Here is a 20,188-nt window from a genome sequence, read left to right as displayed (position 1 = left end):
TCCGTCAATGGGCTTGCTTTGCAAGACGAAAAAACCGCTAGACGAAGAGAATCACAGAACGGATTCTTTTCGTCTTGCGAGGCACCACTGTACTAGATAGCACTGTAATTCTTATTGCATAATATACATGATTTAGTAACAAAAACAAAATGTGTGCACTTGTAAATTCTCTAATATATTTGAAATCAAATGAACACACATCTGTCAATCTTTGAAAGTAAGTAAGTGAATAACATATTGCATATCCACATGACCACTGCTCCTTGTGCCTTTTTCTAATCTATGGTTTGTGCTGAAGAAGATTCCAGTGAAACAGTCAAATTATCCGGGATCTCTGTCCGTTGTTATTCACCTACTACTTCAGCACCACAAACGCCTAAAAAAAGTTTTCCCGCTTAGCCCACAGGAAAGCATCTATTACTTTGTTTCAACTATAGACTTATTATACTTTTGCGGACTTTCAAAGATTGACAGACATGTGTTCTATTGATTTCAAATATATTGGAGAATTTACAAGTGCACACATTTTGTTTTTGTTACTAAATCATGTATATTATGCAATAAGAATTACAGTGATATCTAGTATACTGGTCTGTGTGTTGCTTGTATTGTTTGTTGTTCTCCCAAAGGTCAGGGCACTGTCTGGGGTGGCCCCCTGCGCTGAGGAATGCCCTTCCTTAAGCTGTTGCTACAAATATGAACAACCTATCTGAAGAATGCAGTGAGTCCCAGACATTTGCATTTCCACCTTCAAATAAAGGCTTTAATTTTTTTTCTTATTTCGCTTCTTGCTTGCTATTTCTGTTTCAGCCACTGGGTGGAACTCTAACATCAGAACACCAAAAGGGGAGGCCAGCTTCAAACAACCCTGGAGACCCAGGAATGGCCGTTCTAGCCAAATAGCTGGGTGGGAAACAAACCTGGGCACAAGCCCAGCCGCCTTTCAAAGCTGCAAAATTGCACGGCTTACATGAAAGTTCAGGGCTGCAGTCATGTTTGTGTGGAATTTTGCCAAATACAGTTGCACCTGGGGTCCCAAATGCCCTGGAACTCAGACGTTTTGGCTCCTGAACATCGCAAACAGTGACTGTTCCGGTTTGCGAACATTTTTTTGGAACCCAAATGTCCAACGGGGCTTCCGCGGCTTCTGATTGGCTGCAGGAGCTTCTTGCAACCAATCATAAACTGTGATTTGGTTTTCGAACGTTTTGGAAGTCGAACGGAAGTCCATTCGACTTCCAAGGTACGACTTCCAAGGTATGGTATGGCTCTCCTTACCATAATTATATGCAGTTTTAGCCAAGCTTTACCACAGTCATGTGTATTCTTGCACACATTGTTTTGCCGGAGAACTGCACCGCAAAATTCGGAGAAGTACGAATTCTGTGTTTCAGATTCCATAGGGTTTCGGAAAGCGTGAATGAGATAAGTTTAACTTTCTCCTCCACCTACAGCCCTGGACTTCCTTGCAGGTGGCCTTGCTCTGTGGACTATCCCCAGCCCCCCCCCTCACCTGACGCTTTGTAGAGCTCCTTGAGGGTCCCCTGTGGCTGTTCAATCTGGTGCACGGTCAGATCAACGGTCCCTCCGCCACAGTCGGCCACGATGTAGCGGTCCCCTGCGGGATGAAGGAAAGAAGGTGGTGATGCCAGGTTCGGGAAAGGAATAACAGAATCATAGAGTTGGAAGGGATACCTGAGGGTCATCTAGTCCAACCCCCGTGCAAGGCAGAAATCTCAGCTGAAGCATCCATGACAGATGGCCCTCCAACCTCTGCTGAGAAACCTCTAAGAAAGTGTGGACACAAACCACCACCATCAGAGGAAGAGCAACAACTTGGAGCTGTCGGAGGAGTGCCAGAAAAATAACAAGATGGCCCTGCAATTCCTTAGTTGGAATTGTAATGGGCTCAATGTCCCATTGAGGAGACGACAAGTTTTTCATATATTGAACAGAGAACAACTGGATTTGATATGTCTACAAGAGACCCATATAACCAGAGCTCACAGGAGACTACTTATAAATAAAAGATTAGGACAAGAATTCATATCATCAGACAAAGTTAAAAAAAGAGGAGTTGTCATATATGTTAAAGAGAAGTGGGCTCCAAAAATGATCTTTAAAGATGAACAAGGGAGATATTTGGCAGTTGAGATTCAAGTACAAGGAGAAAAATTTTTGATAGTTGGAATTTACGCACCAAACGATGGTAAAGCTGAATTCTTTAAGAAACTCCATGAGACTCTGACAGACTATCTGGATTACAATATGATAATTATGGGAGACATGAACGGTGTGGTCTCCACTAACATGGATAAGGCACAAAGACTGACAGTTACCAAGGAAGGAAGACTTCCTAAGACTTTTTTTGAGATGACGGAAAATATGGACTTAATAGACATATGGAGAACAAGAAACCCTCTTGAGAGAGAGGGAACCTTTTTCTCCCAAGCAATGATGACCTGGACCAGAATTGACCAAATTTGAATTACTAGTGGGATGGCTCCAAAGATTAAAAGGGTAGAAATCTGCCCGAAAACCTGCTCCGACCATAACGCTGTGAAGATGGAAATGAAACTTACAACAACTGGTCAATTTAGATGGAGAATGAATGACAGCCTCTTTCGAGATAACGAGATCCTCATGAAGGCCCAAAAAACTTTAAAGGACTACTTTGAAATAAACTTAAGGGCCGATGTCGAGAAAAGAGTGATCTGGGACGCAAGCAAAGCGGTGATGCGAGGTTTTCTGATTCAACAAAATTCAATAAAGAGGAAGAAACAGAATGAGAAGAAGGAAAAGATCTTGGAAAAGATAAAGGAAGGAGAGAAAAAATTAAGAGCAAAACCAAAGTCCCAGGAGATATTAAGAGAGATTAAGTTATATCAAGTACAATATATGGAATTGATGAACCAACAGATTGAATGGAAGATAAAGCAAATGAAACAAAAGACATTTGAATCGGCAGACAAATGTGGTAAACTTTTGGCATGGCAACTGAAGAAAAGGCAGAAATTAAATACAGTCACAAGTTTAGAAGTGGATGGAAAGAATATATCTAAACCTAATGAAATTAGAAATTGCTTTTTAAGCTATTTCAAAAAACTCTATACTCAAGGACCGCAAAATGAAGAAGATATAGACAAATTCCTTGACAAATATGGATTACAAAAAATCTCTCATCAGAGTAAGTTGGATCTGAATCAGAGAATATCAGAACAAGAGATAGAGGCTGCCATTCAGAAAATGCAATTGGGCAAATCTCCAGGACCAGATGGACTGACTTCTAGATATTACAAAGCTTTGAAGGAGTGGTTGATTCAACCGTTAAAAGAGGTCTGCAATGAGATCTTAGAGGGAAAAAAGGCACCTGAATCGTGGAAAGAAGCGTATATTTCACTCATACCAAAGACAGAGACTGAAAAGACTCGACTTAAGAACTACCGCCCAATATCATTACTTAATGTGGATTACAAAATTTTTGCCGACATTTTGGCAAAAAGATTTAAAAGAGTGTTGATGGAGAAGATTCATAAGGACCAAGCAGGCTTTCTCCCAAAAAGACATCTATCAGACAATGTAAGGAATATAATAGATATTTTGGAAAAATTAGAAGTGAACATAAATACTAAAGCAGTACTGATTTTTGTGGACGCGGAGAAAGCCTTTGACAATATTTCTTGGAGCTTTATGATAAAGAATCTTCAGGGGATGGGGGTAGGCCAGGGTTTTGAGAATGGCTTGGGTGCAATATACTCTGAACAAAAAGCTAAGTTGATTGGAAACAATGAAATAACTGAGGAACTCAAGATAGAAAAAGGAACATGACAGGGGTGCCCAATTTCCCCATTGCTTTTTATTTCCATTCTGGAGGTGTTGCTGAATATGATTAGAAATGACCAGCAGGTTAAAGGTGTACAGGTCGGAGCTAAACATTATAAGCTAAGAGCATTTGCAGATGACTTAGTATTGACTCTGCAAGAGCCAAACACTAGTACGAAAAAGGCGTTAGAAATAATCCAACAGTTTGGCCAGGTAGCTGGATTTAAGTTGAATAAACAAAAAACTAAAGTTCTAGGAAAAAACTTAACAGATATGGAGAAGGAGAAATTTCAAGAGGAGACAGGGTTGACGGTGGTCAAGAAGGTGAAATATCTAGGGGTTTATTTGACAACTAAAAATTTGAATTTGTATAAGGATAATTACGAAAAATGTTGGTCAGAAATCAAAAAAGATCTGGAAATATGGTCAAATTTGAAATTGTCAATGTTAGGCCGAATTGCAGTGATTAAGATGAACGTATTGCCTAGAGTGTTATTTTTGTTTCAGACCTTGCAGATTCTTGACAAGATGGAATGTTTTAAGAGGTGGCAGAAAGATATCTCGAAGTTTGTCTGGCAGGGCAAAAAACCCAGAATCAAATTTAAAATATTGACAGACGCTAAAGAAAGAGGGGGCTTTGGCCTGGCGGACTTAAAACTGTATTATGAGGCAGCAGCGTTCTGCTGGCTGAAAGAGTGGATGCTCCTCGAAAATACAGACATTTTGGATCTGGAAGGCTTCAATAATGCATTTGGGTGGCATGCATATTTATGGTATGACAAAATTAAGCTGCATAGTGCCTTTAAAAATCATATTGTTAGAAAAGCATTGTATAATGTTTGGATAAGGTATAAAGATCTGTTGGAAAACAAAACCCCTAGATGGGTGTCTCCAGTGGAAGCTAAAGCAGTGAAGAAACTCAATATGGAGGTCGGATGGCCAAAGTATTGGGAAATCTTGGAACAGGAGGGAGACAAATTGAGATTGCAAAGTTATGAGAAAATGAAACATAAAGTACAAAATTGGCTTCAATATCATCAAATAATGGAGTTTTTCAAACAGGATAGGAAAATTGGCTTTCAGGTGGAAAAATCAAAATTAGAGACTGAATTGTTAGAACCCAATACTAAGAATTTATCAAGAATGTATAACTTGCTGCTGAAATGGAATACACAAGATGAAACAGTTAAATCGGCTATGATTAAATGGGCACAGGACATTGGTCATAACATTATGTCTGCGGACTGGGAATGGTTATGGAACACTGGTATCAAATTTACGGCATGTAATGCCTTAAAGGAAAACATTATAAAAATGGTTTACAGGTGGTACATGACCCCAGTCAAGCTGGCAAAAATTTATCATTTGCCCGATAATAAGTGTTGGAAATGTAAAGAGACTGAAGGTACTTTTTATCACCTTTGGTGGACATGCCCGAAGATTAAGGCCTTCTGGGAAATGATTTATAATGAAATGAAAAAGGTACTTAAATGTACTTTCTTGAAAAAACCAGAGGCTTTTCTCTTGGGCATTGCCGGCCATTTGGTGTCAAAAAGGGATAGAACTTTTTTTATGTATGCTACAACAGCAGCAAGAATACTTATCGCAAAGTATTGGAAGACACAAGATCTACCCACTCTGGAAGAATGGCAGACGAAGGTGATGGACTACATGACATTGGCTGAGATGACAGGCAGAATTCGTGACCAGGGAAAAGAGACGGCGGAAGAAGAATGGAGAAAATTTAAAAGCTATCTTAAGGACTATTATAAACTTGATGAATGTTAGAATGTTGTGGTTTTCAGGAATAAAGGGATACAGTGATATAAGGTCAGAATAAAGAAAAGACTAAGATGACAGAGGGTGGAAAGGAACAATTGGGAGTTGCTATAAAATTTTGGACATTGGGATGCAGAAAGGGGGGGTATGGGGGAGTCCCGGAAAAGAGGTCTATGAAAAAAATGTTATGAAATTATACGTGTTTGTATGTCTTTTTAAGTGTTTGTTTGTTTTTTAAAAATTTTGTAAAACCAATAAAAATTTTATATATAAAAAAAAAGAAACGCAAGAGCAGTCAAGTACAACATTCCTAGAGAGAACATGTTTGCACATGGGGAGGAATGTTTGTCCAGCCAGCAGGTCAACTTCCTGTTTCCTTCTGGGCTGGGACAGACTTCCTCAGCATGTGACTAGAGGTGGGTGTGGCCTCACCTGTGCAGGTAACGACAAAAGCACAGGGCAGGGCAGCCATCTCTCTCTCTTTGTCTACATGCATTGAAGAAGCAACATCTGCTTAGCCAAAGATCAAGAGAGGACAAAGGGACTGTTTCTTTATGGGATAGTTTCCAGGTGTATGTTACTTTTCTAAGCTAAGTCTGCCTTCTGGGATCTGATTGTGAACAGAAAAATGGGGGGGGGAATAAGGATGATATGTTTCTGGATAATATGTTTTGTTTTAATTTTGAATAAAAAAGTTTTAAAAAGAAGAAGAAGAAAAATAGGGAGATTACCTCTCCAACTGGCCTCCTTGACCCCTACCTCCATTTTTGGTTTCCCGTCCCCCTTGACACACACACTCTCTACTGTCCTGAGAAAAGTCCTTAATCCTGGTTATTTATATATGCCACTACTAATGGCTTTTGCCAACTTTGACCTGTTGCAGGACCTTAGCAGAGCATACGCAGAGTTGTTCTGTAGAAAGCAATCAGTTGCAGGCAGGATGGACGAAGCAGGAACAAGACGCTGCTAGTGGTAACTTGGTTACTTAGAGGTGTTTATTGTTTACAGCGGACTCTTCAAGATACTATATACAGGAACAGAAATGGATCTTAACTAGCTCTCTCTTAACAAACTCCAGACGACTCTCAGAACACCACACTGACGGGGGACCTGACCTGTGACGCACCAAGATGGCGGTGCCCAGGAACTAAGCCGGGAGAGGATGTTGCTGGTGTTGCTCAGGGGAGTCTCGCGGTGGGGGCTGCCGTGCTGCGTGGATGGAGCTGCCTCGGCTCGAAAGTGGCAGCGGTGGCAGGGGGTCGGGATCACTGCATAAGAGCCTCCTCCTTCAAACAGCCAGGGATTATGCCAAAGAAAAAAGCAAGAAATTCCCAGCCATTTGGATGATCTGCCTCCCACAATACTGAAGAAACCTTATGCCAACAACCCAGGTATAGACAAGGTAGACGATGTTGTGAGCAGGTTGCTGTCTCTGGAAATGGCAAGCCAGAAGGAGAAAGTGAAAATCAAGAAACAGCAGCTAGCAGACCAAGTCTGGAAGTCCCCAACTGACACTGCCTCCTTGTTGTTTAGTTGTTTAGTCGTGTCCGACTCTTTGTGACCCCATGGACCAGAGCATGCCAGGCACTCCTTCCACTGCCTCCCGCAGTTTGGTCAAACTCATGCTGGTAGCTTCGAGAACACTGTCCAACCATCTCGTTCTCTGTTGTCCCCTTCTCCTTGTGCCCTCCATCTTTCCCATCATCAGGATCTTTTCCAGGGAGTCTTCTCTTCCCATGAGGTGGCCAAAGTCTTGGAGCCTCAGCTTCAGGATCTGTCCTTCCAGTGAGCACTGAGGGCTGATTTCCTTCAGAATGGAGAGGTTTGATCTTCTTGCAGTCCATGGGACTCTCAAGAGTCTCCTCCAGCACCATAATTCAAAAGCATCAATTCTTTGGCAATCAGCCTTCTTTATGGTCCAGCTCTCACTTCCATACATCACTACTGGGAAAACCATAGCTTTAACTATACGGACCTTTGTCGGCAAGGTGATGTCTCTGCTTTTTAAGATGAGGTCCAACTTGCATTCTTGACAGCCAAGATTCGCACGCTCCAGGAACATCTGCATATGCACACTAAGGACACAGTCAACCATCGCCAGATGCTGATAGCCATAGACCGGCAGAAGATGGGCAACACCAAGTACGACGTCTTTGAGAAGATGTGTAAAGTGCTGGACGTTAAGTATGAATTTCCCCCATTGTACTGCCAGAGAGCCACCCGGCGCTGGATCGCTAAGAAAGCCTTGTGCAACAAGGTCTACTAAGAGGTGCAAAAGCTGAAAGCCCCACAGAGACTGAAGCAGTGGCAAGAATAGCTAGAGAGAACCAGGGCCAGAGAAGCAGAGAAGCAGGCATCACTCATATTGAGCAATATCTTCTGAAGCTGGTAGACAATAAATGTTTTAACCACCAAAAAAAAAGAAAGAAAGAAAGAAAGAAAGAAAGAAAGAAAGAAAGAAAGGAAAGAAAGAAAAGAAAAGAAAAGAAAAGAAAAGAAAAGAAAAGAAAAAAAGAACACTACACTGACCAACAAACTATCCAGTCAGTAAGGTCATAAGTCGTCATCCCGCTGTGAGACCTCAATCAATGGTAGAGCTGTATCCAAGGTCCCATATCTCCAGGCAGAACAACTCCTCTCTGCTCAGTCTTCTTGGCTTTCAGCTGCACAGAATGGCATGTAGTCAAAAATCCCAGCAACTACTGCGGCCTGTGTTTCGTTAGCCCAAAAATGTAAAACGAGTGAGGTCCCAACCACAGAAGAATGGCAACTCAAAACTGATGGAATACGCACAGCTTTCAGATTTAACATATAGAATAAGAGAACAAGAAGAACATGGAAACGATGCCTTATGAGGAACGGCTAAGGGAGCTGGGCATGTTTAGCCTGGAGAAGAGGAAGTTAAGGGGTGAGATGATAGCCATGTTCAAATATATAAAAGGATGTCACATAGAGGAGGGAGAAAGGTTTTTTCCTGCTGCTCCAGAGAAGCGGACACGGAGCAATGGATCCAAACTACAAGAAAGAAGATTCCACCTAAACATTAGGAAGACCTTCCTGACAGTAAGAGCTGTTTGACAGTGGAATTTGCTGCCAAGGAGTGTGGTGGAGTCTCCTACTTTGGAGGTCTTTAAGCAGAGGCTTGACAACCATATGTCAGGAGTGCTCTGATGGTGTTTCCTGCTTGGCAGGGGGTTGGACTCGATGGCCCTTGTGGTCTATTCCAACTCTATGATTCTATGATTCTATGATTCTATTCTATGAAGAACATACATTTAAAGAAGATTGGACAATGTTTATTAAATATACTGGGGTGGGGAATTGCGTACACTTGAAAGACTGGAAGAAGTTTAAATAATATTTGAAAAAATATGTTAATATTTAAATCTCAGAATAGCTTTGGAAGTGGATATAGGCTGCAGGGTTAGAAGTAGAAGATAGTGTATTTTAAAACAGTATTATTTGTAAGTGATAAAATGTGGAGATTTTTATAGTAAAAGTATGATTTAAAAAATGGTTAAAAATTATGATATATGTAAACTGCGAAAGATGAGGTAAAATGAAAATCAGATGGGGGGACTTGGGGAAGCCCACCTAACAATGTTTAGAAAAAATAAGGATAAGACAAGAATTTGTTTGCGTTGTTTGTTTTTTCTGTTTGTGTTGTTTAGTTGTGTTATAAAATGAATACAATTTTTTTTCAGGGGGGAAATGAATTGCCCCCCCCCCCGGATCTTCCTACCTGTCTGCATTTCGGACCAGAGCTCTCCCATCCCGGACTCGACCAGGAAGGTGCGGCTGTGTCTGGAACGGCGGAGTTGTTCTCGGGCTGCAGGGAGACAGATAGGAAAGTAAGGCAGCAGCAAGATGGGGAAAACACACACACACACACACACACACACACACACACACACGAGGAAATGGAATAATCCCTTCGTTGTTTTGTTTTATAATCATAGAATGGACCCTGAGGATCTTCAATGCAGGAATATGCGATTGTCCCACACAGGGCTTGAATCTGCAATCTTGGCATTATCAGTAGTAGAACAAGAGAAGTTTGGATTTGATATCCCGCCTTTCACTCCATTTAAGGAGTCTCAAAGCGGCTAACAATCTCCTTTCCCTTCCTCCCCCACAACAAACACTCTGTGAGGTGAGTGGGGCTGAGAGACTTCAGAGAAGTGTGACTGGCCCAAGGTCACCCAGCAGCTGCATGTGGAGGAGCGGAGATGCAAACCCGGTTCCCCAGATTACGAGACTACCGCTCTTAACCACTACACCACACTGGCTCCCATACACTGGCTCAGTACCACGCTCATAACCAACTGAGCTATCCAGCTCCTATTCTATTCTATTCTATTCTTTTCTTTATTATTTATTTATATTCTGCCATTCCTCCAAGCAGCACAAGGTGGCGTACGGCTCTCCACCTCCCCATGTCGTCTTCAAAACAACCCTGCGAGGAAGGATGGGCTGTAAATGGACAAAAGTACAAAGATACACAAAATGTGTAGGGGTGTGCGTACCCCTGCATCCCCCCTGGAAAAAGCGCTGCATGGAACTGTAGAAATGGAAGGGGGCCCCCAAGAGTCTCGGTAGTGGCACCCGCCCTGTGGAACTCCCTCCCACCAGATGTCAAAGAGAACAACAACTACCAGACTTTTAGAAGACATCTGAAGGCAGCCTTGTTCAGGGAAGCTTTTAATGTTTAATAGGTTATTGTATTTTAATATTCTGTTGGAAGCTGCCCAGCGTGGCGGGGTATAAATAAATTATCATCATCATCATCATCATCATCATCATCATCATCATCATCTAGTCCAACGCCCTGCAATGCAGAAATCACAGCTAACACCCCTAATAAATAAGGTAGAGACTCAAGATCTGACTGACTCCTCCATCTCACCAGTGGTTGCAAAAATCGTTTGGGCAAGGAAATGGGGAGATTGGGAACGCTCCTGAGAAGTCCAGGAGCAATGCTCAGCAATCTGAAGTTGTTCTGGAGTCTCCATGAGCAAGATCTGGAGCCCCTTGGGTAAAAGCAGCACTGCAGTACAGGCCAGGTGGTCCGTGGTGGGGCTGAGGACAGTTAGCCTTCTCCCCCCCCCCCAAGGCTAAACAGATGTAGGGAAGTTCCCTGACCTGGCCAAGGTTTCAGGAAACAGGCCATTTCCCCACAATTCCCCTCTTGAGAGTCTCCTGGCTTCCGGCTTCCCTCCCTTGGGTTCAAGACAGAAGCCTTTCTTTAGAATTACGGACCTTGCCTCTCACACAAGCATGCACAGATCCTTCAGATTAGCACGTCAGAGTCACTTTTGCAGAAGACAGCATTCGGAAACTAAAATCCCCCTGAATTTGGAAGGTGTGTCAGCTACCACTCAGTCTGAGCCACAAAGAGAAATGTTTTGCCTCAGCTCACACCTAGGGAAGGCTTAGATTTGGCTTTCAACAGATCTGGGCCTTAGGGCCCAGTGCCTCTGAACATGCACAAAGTATAGTGTAGCGGTTAGACCAGTGTTCTGGGTCACAACCCAGCTTGGTTCCATAAACTCAGCCCCAGTGCCTCTTTGCTCAGAACAGCGGTTTGCACGACCCATGGAGGAAGATGATGATGATTTGTACCCTGCCCATCTGGCTGGCTTTCCTCAGCCACTCTGGGCGGCTTCCAACAGAACACTAAAATACAATAGTCCTTCAAACATTAAAAGCTTCCCTAAACAGGGCTGCCTTCAGATGCCTTCTACAAGTCAGACAGTTGTTTATCTCCTTGATATTTGATGGGAGGGCATTCCACAGGGTGGGTGCCACCCTCTGCCTGGTTCCCTGTAGCTTTGCTTCTCGCAATGAGGGAACCGCCAGAAGGCCCTCGGCGCTGGACCTCAGCATCCGGGCAGAACGATGGGGGTGGAGATGCTCCTTCAGGTATACTGGACTGAGGCCGTTTAGGGCTTTAAAGGTCAGCACCATCTTCTAAAAGTCAGATCGTTGTTTATTTCCTTGATATCTGATAGGATGTAAAAATACATCAAAATGTCACACATTAAAAACTTCCCTAAACAGGGCTTCCTTCAGATGTCTTCTAAATGTCAGGTAGTTGTTTATCGCTTTGACATCTGGTGGGAGGGCGTTCCACAGGGCAGGTGCCACTACCGAGAAGGCCCTCTGCCTGGTTCCCTGTAGCTTTGTTTCTCACAGGGAGGGAGCCGCCAGAAGGTCCTTAGCTCTGGACCTCAGCGTCCGGGCAAAACGATGGGGTAGAGACGCTCCTTCAGGTATACATGAAAACTCATAACACATGAAAATTCAAAGCAGTGGCAATTAATTGCACATTTGTTCAAAGTCCAGTTAGAATGATTTATCTGAATTGACTCAACAAAACTGATGAACTTCATACTGAGAGACCAGCTTTTCAAAGTCTGGTAGCTATTTGCACCTCCAGTGCTGTCCCCTTGGCTTGTTGAGCCCACTAGTGGCCCCCAGCCTGGTGGCACTAATTTGGGAAGCACTGGGTTCAAGTCCAGGCTAGGGGTGACCTGTGTTCAAATCCCCACCTGGTGATCTTGGGCCAGTTGCAATCTCTCACCCCAGTCTACTCTGCAGGGTTGTTGTTCAGCCATAGCATAGGGCAGGGGACCCCGAAGGCCTTTAGGGAGGTATTCTTATATGCAACGGCCGCAGCTCGGACTTTGGTGGCAAAGGGGTGGAAGGAACAAGAAGCCCCAACAATAACTGACTGGCATTACAAGCTACAAGAATTTGCTGAAATGGTGCAGTCAACAAACACCCTAAGAGGCAATTCAAAACAAAATTTTGCGGAAAAGTGGGATAGATATAAAACATACGTTCAAAAATACCGTAAAGATTCGCTATCTATGCTAGCATTCAATTGACGTTGGAGAGAGACTGAGTTGAGAAATAAGACTAAGAGCACATATTGATATAGGAATGTATTAGATAAAATGTAAAGAAATATACAATAATAAGAGTACATTCATTTGTGAAAAAGGAATATACAACGGGATAGAGAGGAAGTCTAGTGTGTTGGTATGTATATGATTTTTGTTTTTTCTCTTTGTTCTTCCTTTTATTTGTTTCATTTTCATTCTAGGTATATAAAATTTATATATAATTTATGTATACATGTTGGAAATTATAGTAAGTCCTGTAATGTAATATGACAACGTTTACTGATGTAATATAAGAATGTTAACAAATAAATAAAATGCAAATAAAAAAAAAAGCATAGGGCAGGGGAAAGTACATACACCACCTTTAGCTCCTTGGAAGAAAGGCAGGATATACATGTCAGGATAAATGAATCCCAGAATCAGAGAGTTGGAAGGGGCCCTGAGGGTCATCTAGGCCAACCCTCTGCAATGCAGGAATCTCAGCTCAAGCATCCATGACAGATGACCATTTAACCTCTGCTCAAAAACCTCTCGCTTCCTTGTGGTCACAGGGGGCATCAAAAGCCTTGCTGAAGTCAAGATACACTAAGTCCGCAGCATTCCCCTGATCCACCAAGCTTGTAACTCCGGCAAAAAAAAAAGAAATGAGATTTGTGTGGCATGACTTGTTTTTGAGAAGCCCACGCTGGGTTTTAGTAATCATATGTACAGCCATACCTTGGTTGAAATAGCTTCGGGATAAGTATTTTCAGCTTGCACGTTGCGGCGACCCGGAAGTAATGGAGTGCGTTATTTTCGCTGCTCGCGCATGCGCAGACGTTCAAAATGACGCCACACGCATGCGCAGTCACGAGTAACCCTCTACTCAGGATGCGAACAGGGCTCCGGAACGGATCCCGTTTGCATCCAGAAGTACCACAATAATAATAATAATAATAATAATAATAATAATAATAATAATTTATTATTTGTACCCCGCCCATCTGGCTGGGTTTCCCCAGCCACTCTGGGCGGCATCCACAAAGACCAAAAATACACTAAGATGTCACACATTAAAAACTTCCCTGAAGAGGGCTGCCTTAAGATGTCTTCTGAATGTCAGGTAGTTGTTTATCTCTTTGACATTTGATGGGAGGGCGTTCCACAGGGCGGGCGCCACCACCGAGAAGGCCCTCTGTCTGGTTCCCTGTAACTTGGTCTCTCACAGTGAGGGAACCGCCAGAAGGCCCTCAGCAATGGACCTCAGTGTCCGGGCAGAATACTCCCTTCCTGAGCATGTGCAGAATGCCTTTGCTTTGTGAGGCAGATCAGGTTTTGTGTTCAGAAAGGGTCCCAAGACTGGTGATCTGAGAGACGGGTTTAATAACTTCTGCTTAGAAGGCGAGGGGCGCTGTGGTTCAGATCCTGGAAACTTCAGGCGTGGCACTCAATAAAGGCTCCCTCAGTTCTCCTTCCTACAGGCAGAGCTGCAGAAGAGTCTGCGAAGCTGTTTGCAGTGAGACGGGCTCTTTATTAACTGTGGTTTGTTCTGCTAATAAAATCAAATGAAGACCAGATGTGTGGAAACCTTAATTTAAACCACTGTCTTTTGATGCTTTCCCCCTTTTCTTACTGTTTTTAAAACCACTCCGTCAGAGAATAGGCGGCCCAATCTAACTTTATTTTTTCCCCTTTAGCCCATTAACAGTCTATTTTTACTTAATTCTTTATAACATTTCTGCTAAAGCCATATAACTTCATTCCAGCATCCTTCTAACATTCATTAATTTTACAGTGTTTCTGTAAATAGTCTTTAATTTTTTTCCAATCTTCTTCCACCGACTCTTCTCCCTGGTCTTGGATTCTGCCAGTCATTTCCGCCAGTTCCATGTAGTCCATCAGCTTCATCTGCCATTCTTCCCAGGTGGGTAAATCTTGTGTCTTCCAATACTTCACGATGAGTATTCTTGCTGCTGTTGTAGCATACATAAAGAAAGTTCTATCCTTCTTTGGCACCAATTGGCTGACCATGCCCAGGAGAAAGGCCTCTGGTTTCTTCAGGAAGGCATATTTAAATACCTTTTTCATTTCATTATAGATCATCTCCCAGAATGTCTTAATCCTTGGGCATGTCCACCAAAGGTGAAAGAATGTGCCTTCAGTCTCATTACATTTCCAACATTTATTATCGGGCAGATGGTAAATTTTTGCAAGCTTGACTGGTGGACAAAAACTGAGAAAGATGGAAAGGATTTGCTGAAATAGCTAATTGAACTAGAATACAAAAAAGGGAGGTGTGAGGAGGTCGTTGAAACAAGTAAATGAAAGACAAGATATGGAAATATTGGATGTGTTTTTAATTGTTTCTGTTTTTGTTCTTGTTTTTGTTTTGTTAAGATAAGCAGTGTTTTTTTGTTTTTTATGTATAGTATTGTATTGTTTTGCTTTGTTTAACTCTTTTTGTAACTTTTAAACTTTTAATAGACATTACCTAAAAAAAAAGAAAGAGAATAGGCGGCCCAAGAGGGAAAACTGGGTGGAGCTGGCTAGAAGATGCACACGCCACCTGCGGAACTCACTGCCACAAGATATTCTCCCATCTCTTGCGGGGGCGCAATTAGTGCCAACACTGTCTGTTAAGAGTTTGGGTGTAATCTTAGATACCTCCCTTTCCATGGAGGTGCAGATTGCAGCTATAACAAAGGCGGTATTTTTTCATCTCCACCAAGCTAAGCAGTTGGTCCCTTACCTTTCCCGCCCTGACCTGGCCACTGTGATCCACGCGACGGTCACCTCCAGACTGGATTATTGTAACTCGCTCTACGTGGGGCTGCCCTTGAGACTGACCCAGAAACTCCAGCGGGTGCAGAATGCCACGGCGAGACTCCTTACGGGGTCCTCACCGCGGGATCATATTCACCCAGTGCTATACCAGCTGCACTGACTTGCTCCAGAGCGCAGGATCCCTGCATCTTACCCTGCCTGAAGCTGGAATCGATGGGCAGATCCGACATGAGTCCGTTGGCCTGGGGCTTGTAGCTCAAGTCGATCAGCTGGTTGAGGCGGAGTTTGCGGCAGTAGATGGAGGCTGCTTCCGGCTCCAGCGCAATCAGGAGCTGCTCAGGGTTTTCCGAAGGAACCAGCCCAGCCTGGAGGAAGGAAGAGAAAGGAGGTCACTGGGAGGAAGGAGTCGTTGCAGGAGACAGCCCAAAAATCTCTCTGGAGAGTCCCTGGCAACAGCCGCTCCTGGAGGAGTGATTAACATCATCCATAGAAATATGCAGTGCAGAATTCATTGGGCAAGGCAGTTTGCATGCCCTCCAACATTTTCCCCCTACATATATGTATGGAAGTGAGAGCTGGACCATAAAGAAGGCTGATTGCCGAAGAATGGATGCTTTTGAATTCTGGTGCTGGAGGAGACTCTTGAGAGTCCCATGGACTGCAAGAAGATCCAACCTATCCATTCCTAAGGAAATCAGCCCTGAGTGCTCACTGGAAGGACAGATCCTGAAGCTGAGGCTCCAAGACTTTGGCCACCTCATGAGAAGAGAAGACTCCCTGGAAAAGACCCTGATGTTGGGAAAGATGGAGGGCACAAGGAGAAGGGGACGACAGAGAATGAGATGGTTGGATGGTGTTCTTGAAGCTACCAGCATGAGTTTGATCAAACTGCGGGAGGCAGTGGAGGACAGAAGTGCCTGGCGTGCTCTGGTCCATGGGGTCACGAAGAGTTGGACACGACTAAACGACTAAACAATAAAGGAAAAGGGGGACATTCCAAGATAAAATCAGAACCTGGGACAGCTTATGTGAATCAGGGATGTCCCTGGAAAATAGGGACACTTCGAGGGTCTGAGTTGGAGCATATTACAGCAGTAAGAATGTTATTTGCCCAAAAATGGAAAGAAGAAGAAGTCCTAAGGAAAGAAGAATGGATGCAAAAACTTATGGAATATGCAGAAATGGTGAAACTTACCGGAAAAATAAGAAATCAAGACAACAAACTTTTTTATGAAAGAATGGAAATGGTTCATTGAATATCTACAAACAAATTTGTAGATATTCAATGAACCATTTCCATTCTTTCATAAAAATTGTAAACAGATAAGGAGATTGGCAGGATTATTGTAACAACCTGCAGTTATACAAGAGTATATAATTAAAGTAGATTAATAAAAGAATAACTTAAGTTTATTTAGAATATGCAGGAAAAGATAAAAATAAATTTAAGGAACTACACAAAGAGGAGGAAGGAAGTTGTGTTTTGAAATGTTAAAATGACTGCAAAACTATTGAAATGTACCGTATATAACTGAAAACCATACTTTTTTAAAAAAAGAAAGAAAAAACAGCTCAATGGCAGCCAAAACCACAGAGGGGGACGTGAGTCTCGCAGGCATCTGACAACCTGAATTTATTGTGTGAACGCCAGACTCCTGACCTGAAACACTTGGTCTTGCTGCAAGACAGACCCAAAAGAGAAAATAACAGAGCACCACTAGTAATCACATACAGTAGTACCTCGGGATACATACGCTTCAGGTTACATATGCTTCAGGTTACAGACTCCTTTAACCCAGAAATAGTGCTTCAGGTTAAGAACTTTGCTTCAGGATGAGAACAGAAATCGTGCTCCGGCGGCGTGGCGGCAGCAGGAGGCCCCATTAGCTAAAGTGGTGCTTCAGGTTAAGAACAGTTTCAGGTTAAGAAGGGACCTCCAGAACGAATTAAGCACTTAACCCGAGGTACCACTGTACAGCTCCCAAGTTAAAACAGTTCAATGCATCATCAGAGATTTACAACATCTCCTAGACAATGACAGTTCTCTTTCTCAAGCTCTGGGAGGAAGACCTTTCATTGCCTACCGACAGCCACCCAGTCTTAAACAGCTCTTCGCCCACAATAATACAGCAACCAGAGTTAACATGGACACTGGTACCAGAGCCTGCAATAAACCCAGATGCTAACTTTGCTGCCACATACACCCAGACAACACCATCACTGGACCCAACAACATCTATAACAATACCATCTCAGGCCTATTTAATTGCTCATCTTCTAATGTTTAGTCGTAATCCCCTTTCTTGTAACTTGAAGCCATTGGTTCATGTCCTACAAAAAAACAAGCTTGCCCCATCTTCCATGTGACGGCCCTTTAGATATGTGAAGATGGCTATCATATCTCCTCGCAGTCTCCTCTATTCCAGCCTAAACGTAGCCAGCTCCTTCAACCATTCCTCATAAGGCTTGGCTTCTAGACCCTCATCCTGCTTGCCCTCCTCTGCACACATTCCAGCTCCTCAACATCCTTCTCAAATTGTGGTGCCCAGAACTGGACACAGGAGGACTCCAGATGTGGTCTGGCCAAGGCAGAAGAGAGCAGTACTATGACTTCCCTTGATCTGGACACTAGACTTCTGTTGATGCAGCCAAGAAGAGCAATGGCTTTTTCACTCACCAAGTAGGCAGCTTCCCTCATAAACTGCTTGGCAGGCTGTTTCCAGATGGCCGGCACAGTGATCACCCACCGGATGGCATCTTTCTCTGGCAAGGCTGGGCACTGGTCCTTGAGTTCCTGCAAGGCACAAGGAACAAAGCAGGAGGCATTGACTCTCCACTGGTGCCAAGAAACGGAGGGGGAAGGGAGCAACCATAAGAAGGAGAGGCAAACTTATTCACTATCACAGCTAAAAATTGGCCGCTGTTTCTTTAATGCTAAAAGAACTAAGTCAGCATGAGTCAGTGGCCTACAATAACTCATGCAACCTTTCACCAAATTGTACCTGTATACAGTGGTGCCCTGCAAGACGAATGCCTCGCAAGACGGAAAACCCGCTAGACGAAAGGGTTTTCCGTTTTTGAGCTGCTTCGCAAGACGATTTTCCCCATGGGCTTGCTTTGCAAGATGAAAACGTCTTGCAAGTGTTCCGATTTTTTTCCGCTCCCCCCCTTTTTCTAAGCCGCTAAGCCGCTAATAGCCTTTTAGCCGCTAATCCGCTAAGCCTTTAATAGCCGCTAAACCGCTAATAGCGCTAAGCTGCTAATAGGGTTGCTTCGCAAGACGAAAAAACCGCTAGACGAAGAGGCTCGCGGAACGGATTAATTTCGTCTTGCGAGGCACCACTGTATATAGAGTGGTCAATGTTAGTGTTGGGTGTTGGGTTGATTGGATGGTAGAAAGCTGGTTGTGTTTGGTGTTTGTAAATGCTGTCGGTCGTGGTTGGAGAAGAAGACTTTTTAAGAATAAAAGCAGCAATACTCTGCAAGAATACTCTTTCTCAAAGACTCTTTTGTGCCAACTAAGGTCTGAGGTCTAGGCAAAGGAGTAAAAAGGAGATCAGAACCTTTTTCTTTTTCAAACACTGATATTCACTGCTACTTCTAACTGGAAGGAATGCAGATTGTTGCAAGGTAACACACAGATAGCTGCCTGGCAGCCATGTCCCAGGCCATCCCATGATATTTTGCCGCCTGAAGTGAAGCCCAAATGCTGCCTCTTCCACACAGTTTGGACCACCACCTTCAAGGTCCTCCTGCAACATCCAAATACCAATTCTTCTCTCTTCTCCGTCCACCTCTCCCTGGCGCTGCCTGAATCCAGTCACTCTCCAGGGCTGCACCAGCCCTGGAAATTGCCATATTGTGGGTACCTCCCAAATCTGTTTGGAGAGGGAGATATTGGAGATGTGGGGCCACCACTGAAAAGGCTGCTTTTCCGGTTGGCACCTACCTCAGCTTGGAGAAGGGCCTGTGTAGCTGATTTGAGCTTCGTGATCAGGCAAGCTTACAGGGGAGAATGTGGCTACTCTGGTCCCAAGCCGTGTGTGTGTGTGTGTGTGTGTGTGTGTGTGTGTGTGTGTGTGTACTTGCACAGGGGGCCTGCAAACCCATCCCACAGTGTCTCTCCCTCACCTTGCTGTTCCCTGCTTGCATTAGAATGGAAAAGAACCTTTCTGTTGCAACAAAGGGATTTTTCCAAGCCTAACTGCAGCGCACGAGTAATTGGGGGGGGGGAGGGTGTGTGAGCTGCAATATAGGGCATGGATGCCCCTCCAGAGGCCAACAAGTGCAATAACATTGGGGGAAGCACTGCAGAAGAACTAATGAAACAGAATGATGTCCTGTGTATAAACCCACCTCGAATGCACTATTATTGCATCAGTAACATGTTTCAGAAAACTCCTGCAAAGGGACTGCCATCTACAGGGGCCCTAAGTCTGTGAAGAAGAAACGTTAGCAAAAGGAGGGTCTCTGAGTGGGGAAGAAACTGTGGGAGAGGCTAAAAAGGAGACTGTAACAAATTATTACGGCGGAGGAGAAACACCAGCCGGTCAAATGCCTTCTCCAGACAACTGCAGAAAGTTATTTCACGCCCAGCCGAATTTTGCCTCTGTGTGACTTCTCTGCATGACGGACATACGCCTCTGCGTGTCTCTCCCCCCCCCTTACCTGCAGTGCTTGTCGCTTAAAGAAGTGGAGAGCATGCGCAAAGACCTGCAGCGCCTGCACCTTCTTCCCATTCACTGCTTCCAGTTCGGTTTTCATGGTTAAGTCCTAGCAAAAGAGGAGGGAAGCAGAGATGGATTGCTCTCAGTTCATTCAATAGCCCCCGTCTTTGGACATCCAGGGGAGCAAGCTTGTCCTTTGCTTCTTCCCTTGTAGGCTTTCTCCACGGGGAACTGACCAGGGTCCTGATC

The 20,188-nt window shown here is 43.8% G+C and overlaps 1 protein-coding gene and 1 pseudogene across 2 annotated transcripts in view; one reads left to right on the top strand and one right to left on the bottom strand.

Moving 5' to 3' along the window:
* Positions 1-20,188, bottom strand: part of HSPA12B (heat shock protein family A (Hsp70) member 12B) — a 55,961-nt gene that overhangs the window by 8,946 nt on the left and 26,827 nt on the right. Inside the window, exons 6-10 of the mRNA XM_082236427.1 lie at positions 19,941-20,045; positions 17,950-18,066; positions 15,466-15,637; positions 9,344-9,430; positions 1,514-1,618 (exon numbers count right to left, since the gene is read on the bottom strand). Of these exons, the coding sequence (XP_082092553.1) occupies positions 1,514-1,618; positions 9,344-9,430; positions 15,466-15,637; positions 17,950-18,066; positions 19,941-20,045 (586 nt within the window). The remainder of the gene's footprint in view (positions 1-1,513; positions 1,619-9,343; positions 9,431-15,465; positions 15,638-17,949; positions 18,067-19,940; positions 20,046-20,188) is intronic.
* LOC309541042 (small ribosomal subunit protein uS15m pseudogene) lies at positions 6,764-7,984 on the top strand (annotated as a pseudogene). Its single transcript has 2 exons — positions 6,764-7,144; positions 7,616-7,984. The product of its transcript is annotated as a small ribosomal subunit protein uS15m pseudogene (transcript).

Source organism: Podarcis vaucheri (assembly GCF_965113315.1).
Source record: "Podarcis vaucheri genome assembly, chromosome: 9".
Taxonomy (NCBI): domain Eukaryota; kingdom Metazoa; phylum Chordata; class Lepidosauria; order Squamata; family Lacertidae; genus Podarcis; species Podarcis vaucheri.
The sequence above is the reverse complement of the archived record's forward strand: the minus strand, read 5'-3'. Positions and strand labels throughout refer to the sequence as shown.